This window comes from Mytilus californianus, unplaced genomic scaffold (genome assembly GCF_021869535.1).
Source record: "Mytilus californianus isolate M0D057914Y unplaced genomic scaffold, xbMytCali1.0.p SCAF_6, whole genome shotgun sequence".
Classification (NCBI taxonomy): Eukaryota; Metazoa; Mollusca; class Bivalvia; order Mytilida; family Mytilidae; genus Mytilus; species Mytilus californianus.
Window position 1 is genome coordinate 118681621 of NW_026262712.1, and position 15808 is coordinate 118697428.

At 32.1% G+C, this 15808-nt stretch overlaps 1 protein-coding gene across 1 annotated transcript; it reads left to right on the forward strand.

Moving 5' to 3' along the window:
- The first annotated feature begins 6281 nt into the window (after positions 1-6281).
- On the forward strand, positions 6282-14382 carry LOC127706745 (alpha-(1,3)-fucosyltransferase 7-like). Its single transcript, XM_052211405.1, has 2 exons — positions 6282-6382; positions 13307-14382. Exons 1-2 carry the CDS (start codon positions 6292-6294, stop codon positions 14380-14382), a joined length of 1167 nt encoding a protein of 388 aa, XP_052067365.1. The 5' UTR covers positions 6282-6291.
- The last annotated feature ends 1426 nt before the right edge of the window (positions 14383-15808 follow it).

Genomic DNA, 15808 nt, shown 5'->3' on the forward strand with positions numbered 1-15808 from the left:
TAGTACATATTTTTGTTAAGGGGCCAGCTGAAGCCCGCCTTCGGGTGCAGAATTTTCTCGCTGTGTGGAAGACCCATTGGTGGCCTTCGGCTGTTTTCTACTCTTTGGTTGGGTGATAGTCTCTTTGACACATTCCCCATTTCCATTCTCAATTTTATCTAATCCAAACCTGACGACAAAATGAAAGAATCTGTCTTACTTTGTTTCATTAAAACGTGTGGCCAATGTAGATACAAATATCTTCTTAAAGAGCGTGGCAAATAATACCTAGTAAAACCACTCTAATTCAATCAAGAAATTTCTGAAACAAACATTATCAAGATGACTGATTTACTGATTGACGGTGTATGTGTGACGAATGCGTCAGGCTGCATGGGAGCTTCTTATTAAGAACGAAAAGAATGTAGCATTATCAATCAATCTCATGTTCTGCAATATAGATGATGTCCTTTCACTAAATAATTAAAAGTTTGGGAACTATGTAAAACTTGAAATAAAGCATACTACAGATATAGATAAGTCTGTTTCATATTTTGACTTACATCTAGACATTGACAATAAGGGTCAGTTAACACGAAATGTACGACAAAAGAGATTATTTCATCTTCCAAATTGAGAACTTTCCATTTCTATCTTGTAACATTCCAGCAACACTTGCACAGGAAGTTTATATCTCCATGTGGGATTCGCTCAGTTTTTAGTTATCTATCTTGTAACATTTCAGCAACACTTGCACAGGAAGTTTATATCTCCATGTGGGATTCACTCAGTTTTTAGTTATCTATCTTGCAACATTTCTGCAACACTTGCACAGGAAGTTTATATCTCCATGTGGGGTTCGCTCAGTTTTTAGTTATCTATCTTGTAACATTTTAGCAACACTTGCACAGGAAGTTTATATCTCAATGTGGGATTCGCTCAGTTTTTAGTTATCTATTTTGTAACATTTTAGCAACACTTGCACAGAAAGTTTATATCTCCATGTTGGATTCGCTCAGTTTTTAGTTATCTATCTTGTATGCTGTTTTTGTCGTTTGGTCGTGTTTTTGGTTATTTTGCCATTCAGTTTTTCATCAAGTTATAAGTTTGAATATCCCTTTAGTATCTTTGGTATTATTCGACTCAGGTCACTTTCATGTCCGATGTATCTAGAACATCTTGGTAAATATCCTCATATTTTTACTTGAAGAATGATTGGTGTGTGAACTACAACTTGTTATAAAATTCCAATACCACTGAATCCATATACATTATTTTTGTTCAGGAATGGTGATTTATTTTCTATTGTTCAGGAATGGAGATTAATTTTCTATTGTTTAGGAATGGAGATTCATTTTCTATTGTTCAGGAATGGAGAGATATTTTCTATTGTTCAGGAATGATTTGTTATTTTCTATTGTTAAGGAATGGAGAGATAGTTTCCATTGTTCAGGAATGTTGAGTTGTTGTCTATTGTTCAGGAATGGAGAATCATTTTCTATTGTTCAGAAATGTAGAGTAATTTTTTCTATTGTTAAGGAATGGAGATTCATTTTCTATTGTTCATGAATGGAGAGATATTTTCTATTGTTCAGGAATGATTTGTTATTTTCTATTGTTCAGAAATGAAGAGTTATTTTTTCTATTGTTAAGGAATGGAGAGATAGTTTCCATTGTTCAGGAATGTTGAGTTATTGTCTATTGTTCATGAATGGAGAATCATTTTGTATTGTTCAGGAATGTTGAGTTATTTTCTATTGTTCTTGAATGGTGAGTTATTTTCTATTGTTCAGGAATGTTGACTAATTTTCCATTGTTCAGGAATGTTGAGTTATTTTCTATTGTTCAGGAATGTTGAGTTATTTTCTATTGTTCTTGAATGGTGAGTTATTTTCTATTGTTCAGGAATGTTGACTAATTTTCCATTGTTCAGGAATGTTGAGGTATTTTCTATTGTTCAAGAATGGAGGGCTATTTTTTTTTTTGTTCAGGTAAAAGTAAAATAACAAAAATACCGAACTCCAAGGAAAATTCAAAACGGAAAGTCCTTTATCAAATGGCAAAACCAAAAGCTCAAACACATCAAACGAAAGGAAAACAACTGTCACATTCCTGACTGGTACAGGCATTTTCTTATGTAGAAAATGATGAATTAAACCTGGTTTTATAGCTAGCTGAACCTCTCACTTGTATGATAGTCATATAGAATTCTATTATATTGACAACAATGTAGGAGGAAAACAAACAGACATAATTGGTAAAAATGTCAAAAATTGGGGTACAGCAGTCAACATTGTGTTATAATCTTAATCCCTATAAAATCAAATAACTATTTCAACAAAGAAAAAGAAAATGGCATATAGACACTCTATAGACAAAGTACATTAGCAAAAATGAAAGACAAGAATACAAAGATGACTATAGCACAATAACACAATGGCGGAATGTCTAAATACTTAGTCACGCCAAAAGTATGTACCAAAAACGGTCTTAACATTAAAGGTTAGAATATACAATACAAATAAAAAAAACACTATAATATATAATTAAGATGATAAACAACGTCAGTACCTAGAATCTATACTTCAAGACCATCATGTAATATTTGTGAAGTTGATACTGAAGGTCTTCGTATCTTTCAATAAACTTTTTCTGGAAAAGGACGAGACGTTCTTTGACATAACCCTGGTTCATCAAATTTCTACTCAAATAATAATGACGTTTTATAAAGTATGAGTAGCTGCTGCAGGCTCCTTAATACCAAATGATTTGGAAAATGAATGAATGAATGAATGAATGAATGAATGAATGAATGAATGAATGAATGAATGAATGAATGAATGAATGAATCGTTTGTCAGTACTGAGATGACCACTTATGTCAAAATCGAATTATAAGTCACTTATTTTTGAAAAGTGTCTGAAGGAATTCCGACTCATATGAAAATAAGATGAGGTCGGCAAGGAGAGGCACACAGTTTGTTCCAATAGGAATGCCAACAATATGTTGAAAAAAATCTACCTCCAAATTTATCAAAAATGTTGTCAATCAGAAACTCCAGCACACAGATCAATTGTTCCTCTGTGTAGCATGTTTTACCTTTTTGTTCACTATTAACAAAATATGACGTATGGTATCCCAAAGCAATAAATTTATAGCGTATGCTACCGTTTTTAAATTGAAACGCATTGTGGATTTTTTCTTTTAGACGATTTTCAATTTCACATGGGGAATGGTGGTACACAGAGTTGAAAGATCAAAAGTTTTGATAGAATTAGTTTCCGAGAAAGATCGAGATTTAAAATTATCCAGAAGTTCTTTAGAGTTTTTTAGATTCCCCATATGGTTAACACCACTACGCGAGTAGACAGTTTCACAGTATTTCTGAAGACCCTTTTTCACTGCGGACAGAATTTTTGTCAATCTAGTGGACAATTCCTTTGTATAACATGCAGATGAGCCGGCAATGTATCGTTGTTTGTACGGAATTTTGTGAAGTTTAGGTATCCAATACAAACTTTGTGTTTTGTTTGATGTTTTTCTTTGTGTCGATCTGATGAGATAAGTCTTTTTGAACTGATTTTTATAGTTTGTTCTTATGTTGTGCTGTTACACCACTGTCCCAGGTTAAGTTCTAAAATCAGCGCTTATCAATTATTGTCCCTTAGATTTATATCCCTTAGGAAAAGCGAATACCAAAAATAACGAACTCCAAGGTCAATTAAAAAAAAGGAAGTCAATATAAACTGACAAAATCAAATGTTAGGAACCAACAAAACGAGTTAAAAAAACAACTGTTAAATTCCTGACTTCGTACATGCATTTTCAGAAGACAATGGTTGGTTTAACCTGGTTTTAAAGCTATCTAAATCTCCCACTTGTGTGACAGTTGCTTATAGTTCAGTTGTATTGACAAAATTAGATGCGCAACCGAAACAGACATCTTCTTATTTTCATAATAATTGGTTTTTGTGACAATAATTGGGATCCAGCAGCCAAAACTGTGCAAATAGACATAAAACACAACTAACTAAAAAATCAAACAGCAAATAGATAAATCAAACAAAAACGCAAACAACAACGTTGCTGTAGTCGATAGTAAATTTGACAAAGACGCCATCAAAACACTCTTTGCCGAAGATGGTAAATTGACAAAGACGCCGATAAAAAAAGTTTTGTAGTTAATAGTACATTGCATATATAGTATACAATTTCTCTAAAAAGTACAAATTAAGTAAAATATAAATACAAAATAAACAAAAAGAAAACATTTGTAACTACCTCCTGCATCCGAATCGCACCTCAGGACCCACCTGCACAAGGAATGCCCAAAGTTAGAAACCCGATAGCGGGATGCATAAATACAGACTTACGTCCAAAGTCATTCGACCAACAGAAACAAAATAGCACGGAGAAAAATAAACAGAAAACCGTAAAATAAATCAAAAGATACACAACTTCATTACTTAAAATCTATAACTCAGGTCATCTTGTATGATTTGTGAAGTAGACACTGAATATTTGTCTATTAGGTCTTGATACTTACCGATAAATTTTTAAGAAAAAGAATGAGACGTTCTATGACAAAACCCTTGCTAATTAATTTTTTGTTTGGAAACCGATGACTTTTTACAAAGTTCAATCAGAAACTCCAGCATACTGATCCCTTGTTCTTAGGTATATCATGTTTTCTTTTTGAACCTTTTTCTAAAATTTGCAAAATTATATCCCTAATCAATAAATTTATAGCATATGGTTCAAATCTTTTTGAAGGAATGCATTGTGGATTATTTCTTTAATTATATATAAGAAGATGTGGTATGAGTGCCAATGAGACAACTCTCCATCCAAGTCAAAATTTATAAAAGTAAACCATTATAGTACGGTCTTCAACACGGGGCCTTGGCTCACACCGAACAGTAAGCTATAAAGGGCCCCAAAAAAGACTGGATTATACTTTTTCGTGTGGTATGGTGAAGTAAAAGGTGGAAGGTTTTGATAGAATTTATTTTCATAGCATGATTGAGATTTGAAATTTTCAGAAGTTTTTATGTGTTCTTCAAAATGCACATATGATTATTGTCACTACGCGAGTCAATAGTGTCACAGTATTTCTGTAATCCCTCTTTCACTACGGACGAAATTTTTGTGAATCGAACGGACAGTTCTTTGGAAGAACATGCAGATGAGCCGGCAATGTGTGTACGGAGCTTTTTGAAGTTTATGTATCCAATAAAAACAAGGTAAGTCCTCAGATTTGTTGCTCATTGAAATATTCAATGAGGCCATAAAGGACTTGTGGTTTGCCAAGACCTTATCCTTATCAAAGGTTATTTTGTACTTGGAAATTCATGTTACTTCATTCCTAATTCTTTGACAATACACTCATAGTAATAGGATTTCTAGACAAAAACAATATTATTTGAAGCTTTGTCCGCAGGAACAATAACATATTTGTCGTGAAGAATCTCCAGACAGTTTACAGCCTCTTTGCCTCTAAATACAGATTTTGATCGAACATTTACATAGTTTTTCAACTTGTGCATTCTTCGTTTTAAGTTCTATAGAAAATTTCATTGTAAGTGCTCTCAACTGTACAATTATTACCAGATATTTATTTAAATTTATATCATAGGTTTATATCAGCAATGTCTTTGGGGAGTTCGCAAAAAAAAAGCTGATCTACTTACTTTACAGGAGTGATGTTTCTTTGAAATAAATGTAATTTATTTTGAACATTGCATGGTAAGCCCTCTCGCACCTATAATTCATTCTTATCGAATTTAATTGATGTTTATATCAAAGGCTCATAAGGTTACTTTTTTTTGTTATCTATTAATTATGAGTATTAATCTGTGGTTTGATATATGGATGTTAACGGAAGAAGAATACGTAGAATGTCATTGTAAGTGATCTTATGCCTACATTTTTTGTAAGATATTTATTAAAAAGTTAAAATAACATAAACGTACCAAATATACTGCACCAAATGGGCATTTCGACAATGAATGTCTCTTCAATGATGTTCGAGGCCAAAATATTCAAAATCCAAAGCAAGAAAATACTGTTTTACTTTTTTCCCTTTGACAGATATATCCAACTCGGGGACATTAGAAGCCTGTTCTTTTATTGATGTTATAAAACATGCATAAAATTATTACACAATAAATAGCCCATAACTTCCCTCACATTTTTCATGATGATTGTTTTGATTGCCCTTGGCTAAATTTCGTTTTGTAGTATAATTATTAACAATACCACTGTAATCCTTGTAAATTTTTATGTGTAGTTTACCTGTCTTTAGTGTGTTAAATGTTATTCAGTAACTGTAACCAATTCATAGTTATTGGTGATGATTACTTGGAAATAATGGATTTGAACAGGAAACAACTCGGAAAAGAGGGTATGTGTATTTCTTGCTTTGAACTATAACTGTCAATATTATATTCTAATCATCGATTAAATACTAAGCAAGTGTACAGAGTAAGTATAAAATACAAAAAATGAAGACGATAATAATTTTTTTTAATATACAAAACATAAGCGAAATCTCAGGTTTTTCTTTTCGTTAGGGTTCATGAAAATGTACTTTAATCGTTTAACTGGTCATTATTATTAACGTTGTTCGAACATTCTATTTTTCTTTCTCATTTTGATATATCTTTCGTATAATAACAGAAGGTTCACGTGTTGATGTTTCTTTCGTATCTGGTTTAACGTAGAGATGCTCATCTTATTTAACAATCAATTGTTGCAATTTGTCTAATTAGCAATCCTGCTACATTTACTTATTTCTATATCTGTACCATTTCCTTTTCAAGTTGTAGAATGTTACTATGAATATTCAGTGCATATTTTTTTAGATGTGTGACGTCTTTTTGTTTGAACAAGAACATATTTTATTACCAATTAAGGGCCCATAAGGGGCATATAGAGCATAAATGTATAAGGAAAAAGAATATTGATTAGCATAGATACATAGAATTTAAATACACAAACACAATACAATTAGACTGTAATTAGCCCTTAGTTTATAGTATATAATATAGTTACATGAAAAATAAATAGATCTAACTCTTATTGACTTTAATAAATTTTGCCACAGCATTAAGGACCTGATTATCTTCACAGCTTAATATAAATAAACGAATTTTTGCTGATTTTCCAGTATAGAAAATAATGTGGAATTGTTTGGCAAACAAAGTCAAAGAGAGAGCATCTCTATCAGAGTTAAATTTTTCACATTAAGCTAAAACACATCTTCAACACAACCAAAGGAGCCTTTTTGTAAATTCTTTCATTTCGTGGAATATTTAAAAAAACGGCCAAATTTTGATTAAATTTCAAAAAATTGAACAATTTTCAATCATAAGCATTTTTGTGGCTTACACACCAATTTTCAATATATTCAAAAATTTATATTGTCCAAAATGTATTACTTCTTGTTTGATTTCAAAAAGATCTGTAAAGTCATTAATTCATTATTTCCTTAAATTTCGTTAACACAGTATAAAGACGCAGTCACTTTTAATTATCAATATGTTTCGTGTAATTCAATAACCAATGAATTATTTCACCAAATACTTACTGTGGATTCATTTATTTTCGTGGATGGCAATTTCCGTGATTTGAGGGGGGAGGGGGAGTGGGGCGTGGAGTTTCTTGGATATTTGATTTCGTAGTTTTAACAATATGTGCATACAAGTCTATATGACATTTTTATTTCGATATCTGCTCTCACCCCATATGGTATTTATGTCGTATTAGGTCACTAGCACACTGTGAAACTAATAATATGGAGCATATATCTGAGTGTAAATTTAAAAGAATTATCCCAACGATAACAGGTCACGTGACTTAAACAAACTGATCAAAACTGATTAAACGGGCATGAACAGAAGACTAAAAACTACGGGATCGGTTTCACTATTTTCAATATTGGAACAAAATAATAAAAGGGGTTTTTCACTAATGCATTTTACGATAAACAAACGTGACAAACGTACAAATAGTCAATACATTGTAATACACGAATACCATTTTTTTAATTGAGCCGTCAACTTAACTTATAGTAATACATTAACAGTTCTTTTCACCCAACAATCTTTCAATTGCAATTGAAGCTATACTGGAATGATTTACGAGTAGTTTACTCGTATATTTTTTGTTGAAAGCAATCAAATTATTGATGATGATTAAAGAGGGATATTTAAATCTTACACCGCTAATATTATTGCAGTACCAGAAAAATTAAAAATTTTAATTTAAGCCCCCACAATATTTGACACCTTTTAAATTTAAGTGAACCATACAATTGACCAATCCCTCCTAAGGTCAACTTAGCGAGCTTCAGTGTTAGTGTAAAATCCCCAACATCATCTAAGGATTTATCAAGATACGCCAGGTTATTTTTTGTAACAAATGTAATAACAGTGATAAACAGAATTTCTTTTCCATAATAATTTTAAGTGCAACAGACAAAATATAGATGTATCTATTTATATGAAAACGAGGTTTGATTATCTAGGTCTTATTAAAATGTATGTTGTAAATATAGATTATTGTGACAAATGTACAAAACATGAATTTAATGTATTCGTGTTTCATATGAACTTAGTAGATTTTAATATGTCAACATTCTAAAGGTAAATGTGAATAAATGGTTTTTAAGCTTTACTGACTATTGCCTAGATATTATTTCTGCCACTTGAAATATTTATCAAACATTCAATTTAAAGGTATTAAAAATGGTGCGATTAGATGGAGATCTATGATTTTGTCATTTATTATAAATTAGTTTGTGAGGAAGAATACGATCAGACACAACAGTAAAGTATATCAGTATGTAACGTATTCGATTCACAAACAAAATGATACTGTCATATAAATCATTATTTTAGTACGGAAGTGTCCATGGGTCACGTGATTTAATTTGTTTTTCCTTTATATTTTAGATCACGAGGTCTGTCATGTCTGTATAGGTAGAATTTAAAAATAGCTTTTTTTCAAATTCCAATTAATTTTTCCTGATAAAGAATCGTTTATTAAACTGACCATACTGATAATAATAGATTCTTTATCTGACGAGGGTATACATAGTGTGTAGCAATAACTAATCTGGCCCAATGTTAACATTAACAACATTTTTAATTAGAGATGATACAGTTGATTGTGTCATATGTAAAAATAAACAGTTTATAAGGTACTTGTCATACTATTTATTAACTGTATATTCATTCTAGATTGATACAATTTAAATAAAGTTGCCAGTATATATCAAATTTCTTAAGTGTGCCATACATTTCTTGAAAGAGAGTGTTGCACTTTACTAGTACGGATTATAATCTGACACAAGTTGACTTTTTGATCTAACAAAAAGCGTCACTTCCTTCCAGACACACATATATAGCTGGTTTCATGGTGTAATTTCATTACAATAGACAATTTTTAACATGTATTTTGTGAAACGCAAAGATGAAAAATCCATCGTCGTTTGCTTTTTGGGTGAAACGTGAGCAATATATAAGATGCTTTTAAAAAGTACGGATTTTCTCTGAATTTCTGTTAAAAACGTCGACAGAAATATACACATTCCTGTGTTGGTCATTATATAAAGCAGTGTACATACATCGTCAAAGAAACGCATTCTGTAACAGGAATGGACAATTGGTCATGTTTTAATATTCTACATGTTAATTGACTTGTATCCAACTTAATTTTTTTAGCTTAACTGTCAACAGAATATATGTAGAAAAAAGCTAACAAAACCTTTAAACAGACTTATTAAGAAGGGATATAGTAACGATACTGTTGTCAGGTCATTAAAGATTGCATATTTTGGCTTTAATATTGATTCACTTATAGGGTCTTTGCATCGGAATTAAACACATTTATTCTAAAACCAGTTGTTGGCATGACACGGGTTATGTTCTTCTCATATATTTTATGACGGTATAATACTAAACCCCTAACAGGAGGGATTGTGCCTGATATTCATATGATGAAGACATAATCTTTCAATCAGTTTAATTGAGGTCTGGAGCTGGCATGTCAGTAACTGCTAGTAGTCTGTTGTTATTTATGTATTATTGTCATTTTGTTTATTTTCTTTTGTTTCCTATTCTGACATCGGACTCGGACTTCTCATATACTAAGTTTTACTGTGCGTACTGTTGTGCGTTTGTTTTTACTACATTGGCTAGAGGTATAGGGGGAGGGTTGAAATCTCAAAAAACATGTTTATCCCCGCTGCATTTTTTGCGCCTGTTCCAAGTCAGGAGCCTCTGGCCTTTGTTAGTCTGGTATCATTTTTAATTTTAGTTTCCTGTGTATAATTTGGAGTTTAGTATGACGTCCATTATCACTGAACTAGTATACATATTTGTTTAGGGGCCAGCTAAAGGACGCCTCCGGGTGCGGGAGTTTCTCGCTGCATTGAAGACCCATTGGTGGCCTTCGGCTGTTGTCTGCTCTATGTTCGGGTCGTTGTCTCTTTGACACATTCCCCATTTCCATTGTCAATTTTAGAGTTACTTTCAACAGAATTTTGCTTTTCATTATGAATATTCTTCTGATATATTGTTTTAATAATGCTCAAAAGCAATCAGAGTTGCAATCTTGTCTATTGGAAGGCGTTTTAAAGGTGGCCAACTGTTTACACATACCTTATTTTATGTTGACTCTGCCCGCAGCACCATTTTGTCCTTTATAGGCAGCTCTTTATTTTCTTCTTCCTCTTCTTTCCGATCCACATTCTTCTTTGTATTCATACATAAGTTGGTGATTTCCCAAAAGTTTATCTAGTTTGTTTTTAAATTGAATACTGGTCTTATATTTTTTATATCTTGTTTACTGCGGTGTTTTGTCAATTATGTATGTTCCCTCCTGTTGTACCGTTACATAATTGTATAAACCTCGATATTGATTTAGATGGACGACTTCAAAATAGAATCTATGACAAACGTAATGATTTCTAATTGTCAACTTCCCATTTCTCAGCAGTAACATACTCTTTGCTCCATTGATTACAGTTTATATATCACATTTAATACGTAACGCTTGTGCATGTTCAAACTAAACTGACTTCATTAACAGGAGTATGTTCCCTACACATAAACTACTCCAACAGAGTTCTGAGGGGAAACACGTGAAACACTACATAAGTTTTTATGACACCATCACGAATGTCGTTAAGTAAGAAATTAAGATGAGATTACGGCAACAACATATTCATGTAGCCAGCGATGCAGTTATTTCGTAACATACATTTTAGTTGTGACGCCGTCTGTAAAACCGTTCGAGGTCAATTATAAACATTACATACGAAGTTTTATTCTTAGCAGCAACCGTGTATCATAGAAGTCCTTAAATGTGACCATAAAGGGTTGAAATAAGCGTTCGTCATAAATAGTTGCTACTGGAATTTTTGTTATCCGTCATTCACTGTCGATTACCAGGTAGACGTCAACGTAATAAAGCAGAACAAGATATATTAGCTGTTTCCTTTGTTTCAAATTCAGCAATGAAAAAACACTTCAAATGTATATAAAAGAAAAGGTTCACTTAAGGCCAAATATTGCATTGAATTTCAGGAGCCTGTATTTCAGTGGTTGTCGTTGGTTCATGTCAGTCATATTTGTTTTTCGTAAATTGTTTTGTTATAAATTAGGCCGTTAGTTATCTCAATTGAATTGTTTCATATTTTTCATGTCGGGGGCTTTTATAGCCGACAATACGGTATGTGTTTTTCTCATTGTTGAAGATCGTACGGTTGCCTATAACTGCTTACATCCACTTCATTTGAACTTTGGTGGATAGTTGTCTCTTTGACAATCATACCACATTTCCTTATTTTCATATTTATCATAAAATTTCAAAATGGCCATAATTCGGTTCTTAAATGGATCTGTCTCAAAGACTTACTAAAAGGTAACACAAATCTAGATTAGATTAGATATAGTATCAAAATACGACGAGTTTGTGCATTATCCGACCTAATAGCTTGATGAAACCCTTGCCTGCAACCTAGGATCCAAAATGTTCTGTTACCAAAAGTTGCCATTGACGATATTAAATCAATAGACACACAAACCTCTAGGATCCTGGGTGGCGACCAAAGTATATTATGCTAAAATAAAAATCGTGGATAAATTTGATCGCAACTGACGTTATCACACAAAAAATGCATACTTAAGCGATTATCATTTCGCCATTTTTAATGTCATATGAAAAAAAGAAGTTAAGTTGTATTTAGACAGACAGACAGACAAATATTTTATTATAGTGTCACATACCAATATAAAACAATATCATACACAATAACATCAGAATAAAGATACAAAATAGATTTTAGTCTAAGTTAACATATCGCTATCCAGCAACAACTAACTTTTGAGACACTTTCAAATAAATACTCATTCTAGTAGGAGTAACATGACAACTATATATATATGTCAAATTTGTAGTATTTTGACCTGATTAAAAAAAAACATCAAAACATATGGGCCAATTTTAACATTTCGTGAACTTACTCCTTTGCGTCCTTAGCACTTTTCCCGAATTTAACTCGAAAGCCAAAGATGTATAAATACTTAGAATTGTTAATGATATATGAACAAAAAAGAAAATTCAAATAGATTACCTTAACTGTATTCGACAAAACCTTTCGGAATTTTGGGTCTGCAATGCTCTTCAACATCGTACTTTATTAGGGCTTATGAAAGCTAGTTCAAAGCCATGTACAACTTGTTTTTCATAGATAAAAGATTGATATTTTGTTTAAACAAATATAACATGGTAGTCGTAAAGGCCTGAGAGTTTTCTTGGTCCAAGACATAAACAACCATAGTTATTTAATGTTTACCCAGAAAACGTCGGCTCAGACAATATGATGTTCGTTGATAACACTAAGACTCTAAAACGTTAAGAATTTTTTTATCCAGAGACTGTCTTATGGTTTGTTCGAATAACATCATTTTCTCCTTCTTTACTTTTTTGGAAAAGCAGAATTATACATAGATTATGGAAGCTGTATATCTGATGACTTTAATATTTATCAACATCCGTTGACTAGATTGTGAGTTGCAAAGAATAGCCACGATTGTACATGTAATCGTATTTGGAATGGACAATCTCTTTATTACTTATCCTGGGAATTATGCAAGGATCACAATTTTTCCTCGGAAAACGCATGAACATTAAGCATATAGTTATGCACAATTTTCGGAAATGTTATATCTTTTAAAGAGACTTTGATTTTTTTCAATAGCATGTTTTCATATTCATGTTATTCCGTGTTATGTTTACATATTGTTACTCTTTTTTTCAGATCGCTTTTGGACGGGTCCGTTTCAAATCAGGTATCCTATTTGTATCTTTTCCATATGTTGGATCGTATATACCATAGCTGATATTTCATTACTCGGAAGAGACAATTTTCAACAAATGATTCCAAGGATAGAAAATAAAAGCAGTTATTTATTACTGTGGTACAGTCCACCATTTTGGGCTTCAAATTTGAAACCTCAGAACGGATTCAAAAATTGCGTATTCAAAAATTGTGATATATCACTCGATAAGAGTTTAATAAATAAAAGCGATGTTTTGTTATTTCATCACTCTGATCTTACTAAAAATCCACCAATAAGAACGGAGAATCAAATTTGGGTATTCATGACGTTAGAGTCTCCAGTACATACGTATGGACCCTACAAAGAACAACAGTGGAATAATGCTTTCAACTGGACATGGAGTTATCGACAAGATTCGGAAATATTTACACCCTATGGAAAATTGTCTAAAAGAATAGTACCGAAAGAAAAAAATTACACTAAAATATTTCAACACAAATCAAAGGATGTTGCTTGGGTGGTTAGTAATTGTTATACACATTCACAAAGGAATAGATACGTTCAAAAGATGAAGAAATTTATCGATGTAGACGTATTTGGAAAATGTGGAAAACCTTGCAGTTCATCTGGCGACGAGTGCATAAAAGATTTAAGTAATAGATATAAATTCTATCTCTCATTTGAAAATTCTATATGTGAAGACTATATAACAGAAAAGGCATTCCGGTTGTATAAGGGGAATTTTGATATAGTCCCTGTAATAAGGGGTTGTCCTAATATCAAGGATATTTTACCGAAGAGTACGTTTATAACTACTTTGGATTTTGTGTCTCCGAAAAAATTAGCTCTTTATCTCAAGGATATAGCACTCAATGAAACTATGTATTTAAATTATATAAAAGAAAAAGACAGGTATGTAACTACTTCGTACAACAATTATATACAAGATGGAACATGTTTATTGTGTGAAAAAATAAATAACAACAGAAATGGTACAGTCAATTTATCACAATGGATGTTGAAAAAGCAATGCATTAGTCCTTTAGATATATAATCATATTGAATAAAAGACATTTTGACTGTAAAGCAATCTAATACAAAAACCTGATTATGCCATCACTTGGCGTCCGTCGTCGTCCGTCGTCTGTCGTCGTCGTCGCCGTAAACTATTTCAAGAATCTTCTCCTCTTAAACTACAGGGCCAAATACCTTTAATTTGACTGAATGTTTCTTAGGGTATCTAGTTTATAATGTATCCGAAGTTTTGATCCATCAACAAACATGGCCGCCATGGCTAAAAATAGAACAAAGGGGTCAAATGCAGTTTGTGGCTTATATCTCAAAAACTAAAGCATTTAGAATAAATCTGACATGTTCTGTAGGTCGAGATCTATCAGCCCTGCAATTTTCAGACGAACCAAACAACCCATTGTTGGGTTGCTGCCATTAAATGGGTAATTTTAAGGAAATTTTGCAATTTTTGGTTATTATCTTGAATATTATTGAAGATAAAGATAAACTGTAAACTGCAAAAGTGTTCAGCAAAGTAAGATCTACGAAACAATTTTATATGACCAAAATTGTCAATTGACCCCTTAAGGAGTTATTGCCCTTTAAAGACAATTTTACACAATTTGTTCATCATGTTTGCTAATATTTAAAAATCTTCTCCTCTGAAACTATTAAGCCTAATACTTCTAAACTTTAACTGAATGTTCCTTTGGGTAACTGGTTTATAAATTGTATCCGAAGTTTTGATCCATTAACAAACATGGCCGCCATGGCTAAAAATAGAACATAGGGGTCAAATGCAGTTTTTGGCTTTTATCTCAAACACTATAGCAGTTAGAGCAAAAGTGACATGAATTAAAGTGATGGATAAGTCAAGATCTATCTGCTATGAAATTTTCAGACCAATTGGACCACCCATTTTAGGGTTACTGTCCGAAATAGTTTATTTTTATGAAATTTTACTGTTTTTGGTTATTATCTTTAATATTATAATAGATAGAGAGAAAGTGTAAACAGCAAAAATGTTCAGCTAAGTAGGATCTACAAATAAGTTAAATGATCAAAATAGTCAATTGACTCCTTAAGGAGTTATTGCCCTTGAAACGTTTATTTTTTGCATTTTTTCGTGCGTCTATTACTTTTTCAAAAATCTTCTTCTCTGAAACTACTTGGTCATATACTTCAAAACTTTAACTGAATGTTCCTTATGATATCTATTTCATAAGTTGTATCCGAAGTTTTGATCCATCAACAAACATGGCCGCCATGGCTAAAAGAACATAGGGGACAAAAGCAGTTTTTGACTTATATCTCAAAAAACTACAGCAGTTAGAGCAAAAATGAAAGGAGTTTAAGTGATGAATGGGTCATGATCTATCTGTTATGAAATTTTCAGACGAGTTCGACAACCCATTGTAGGATTACTGATGGAAATAGTTTGTTTTTTTTTAAATTTTACTGGTTAAGGT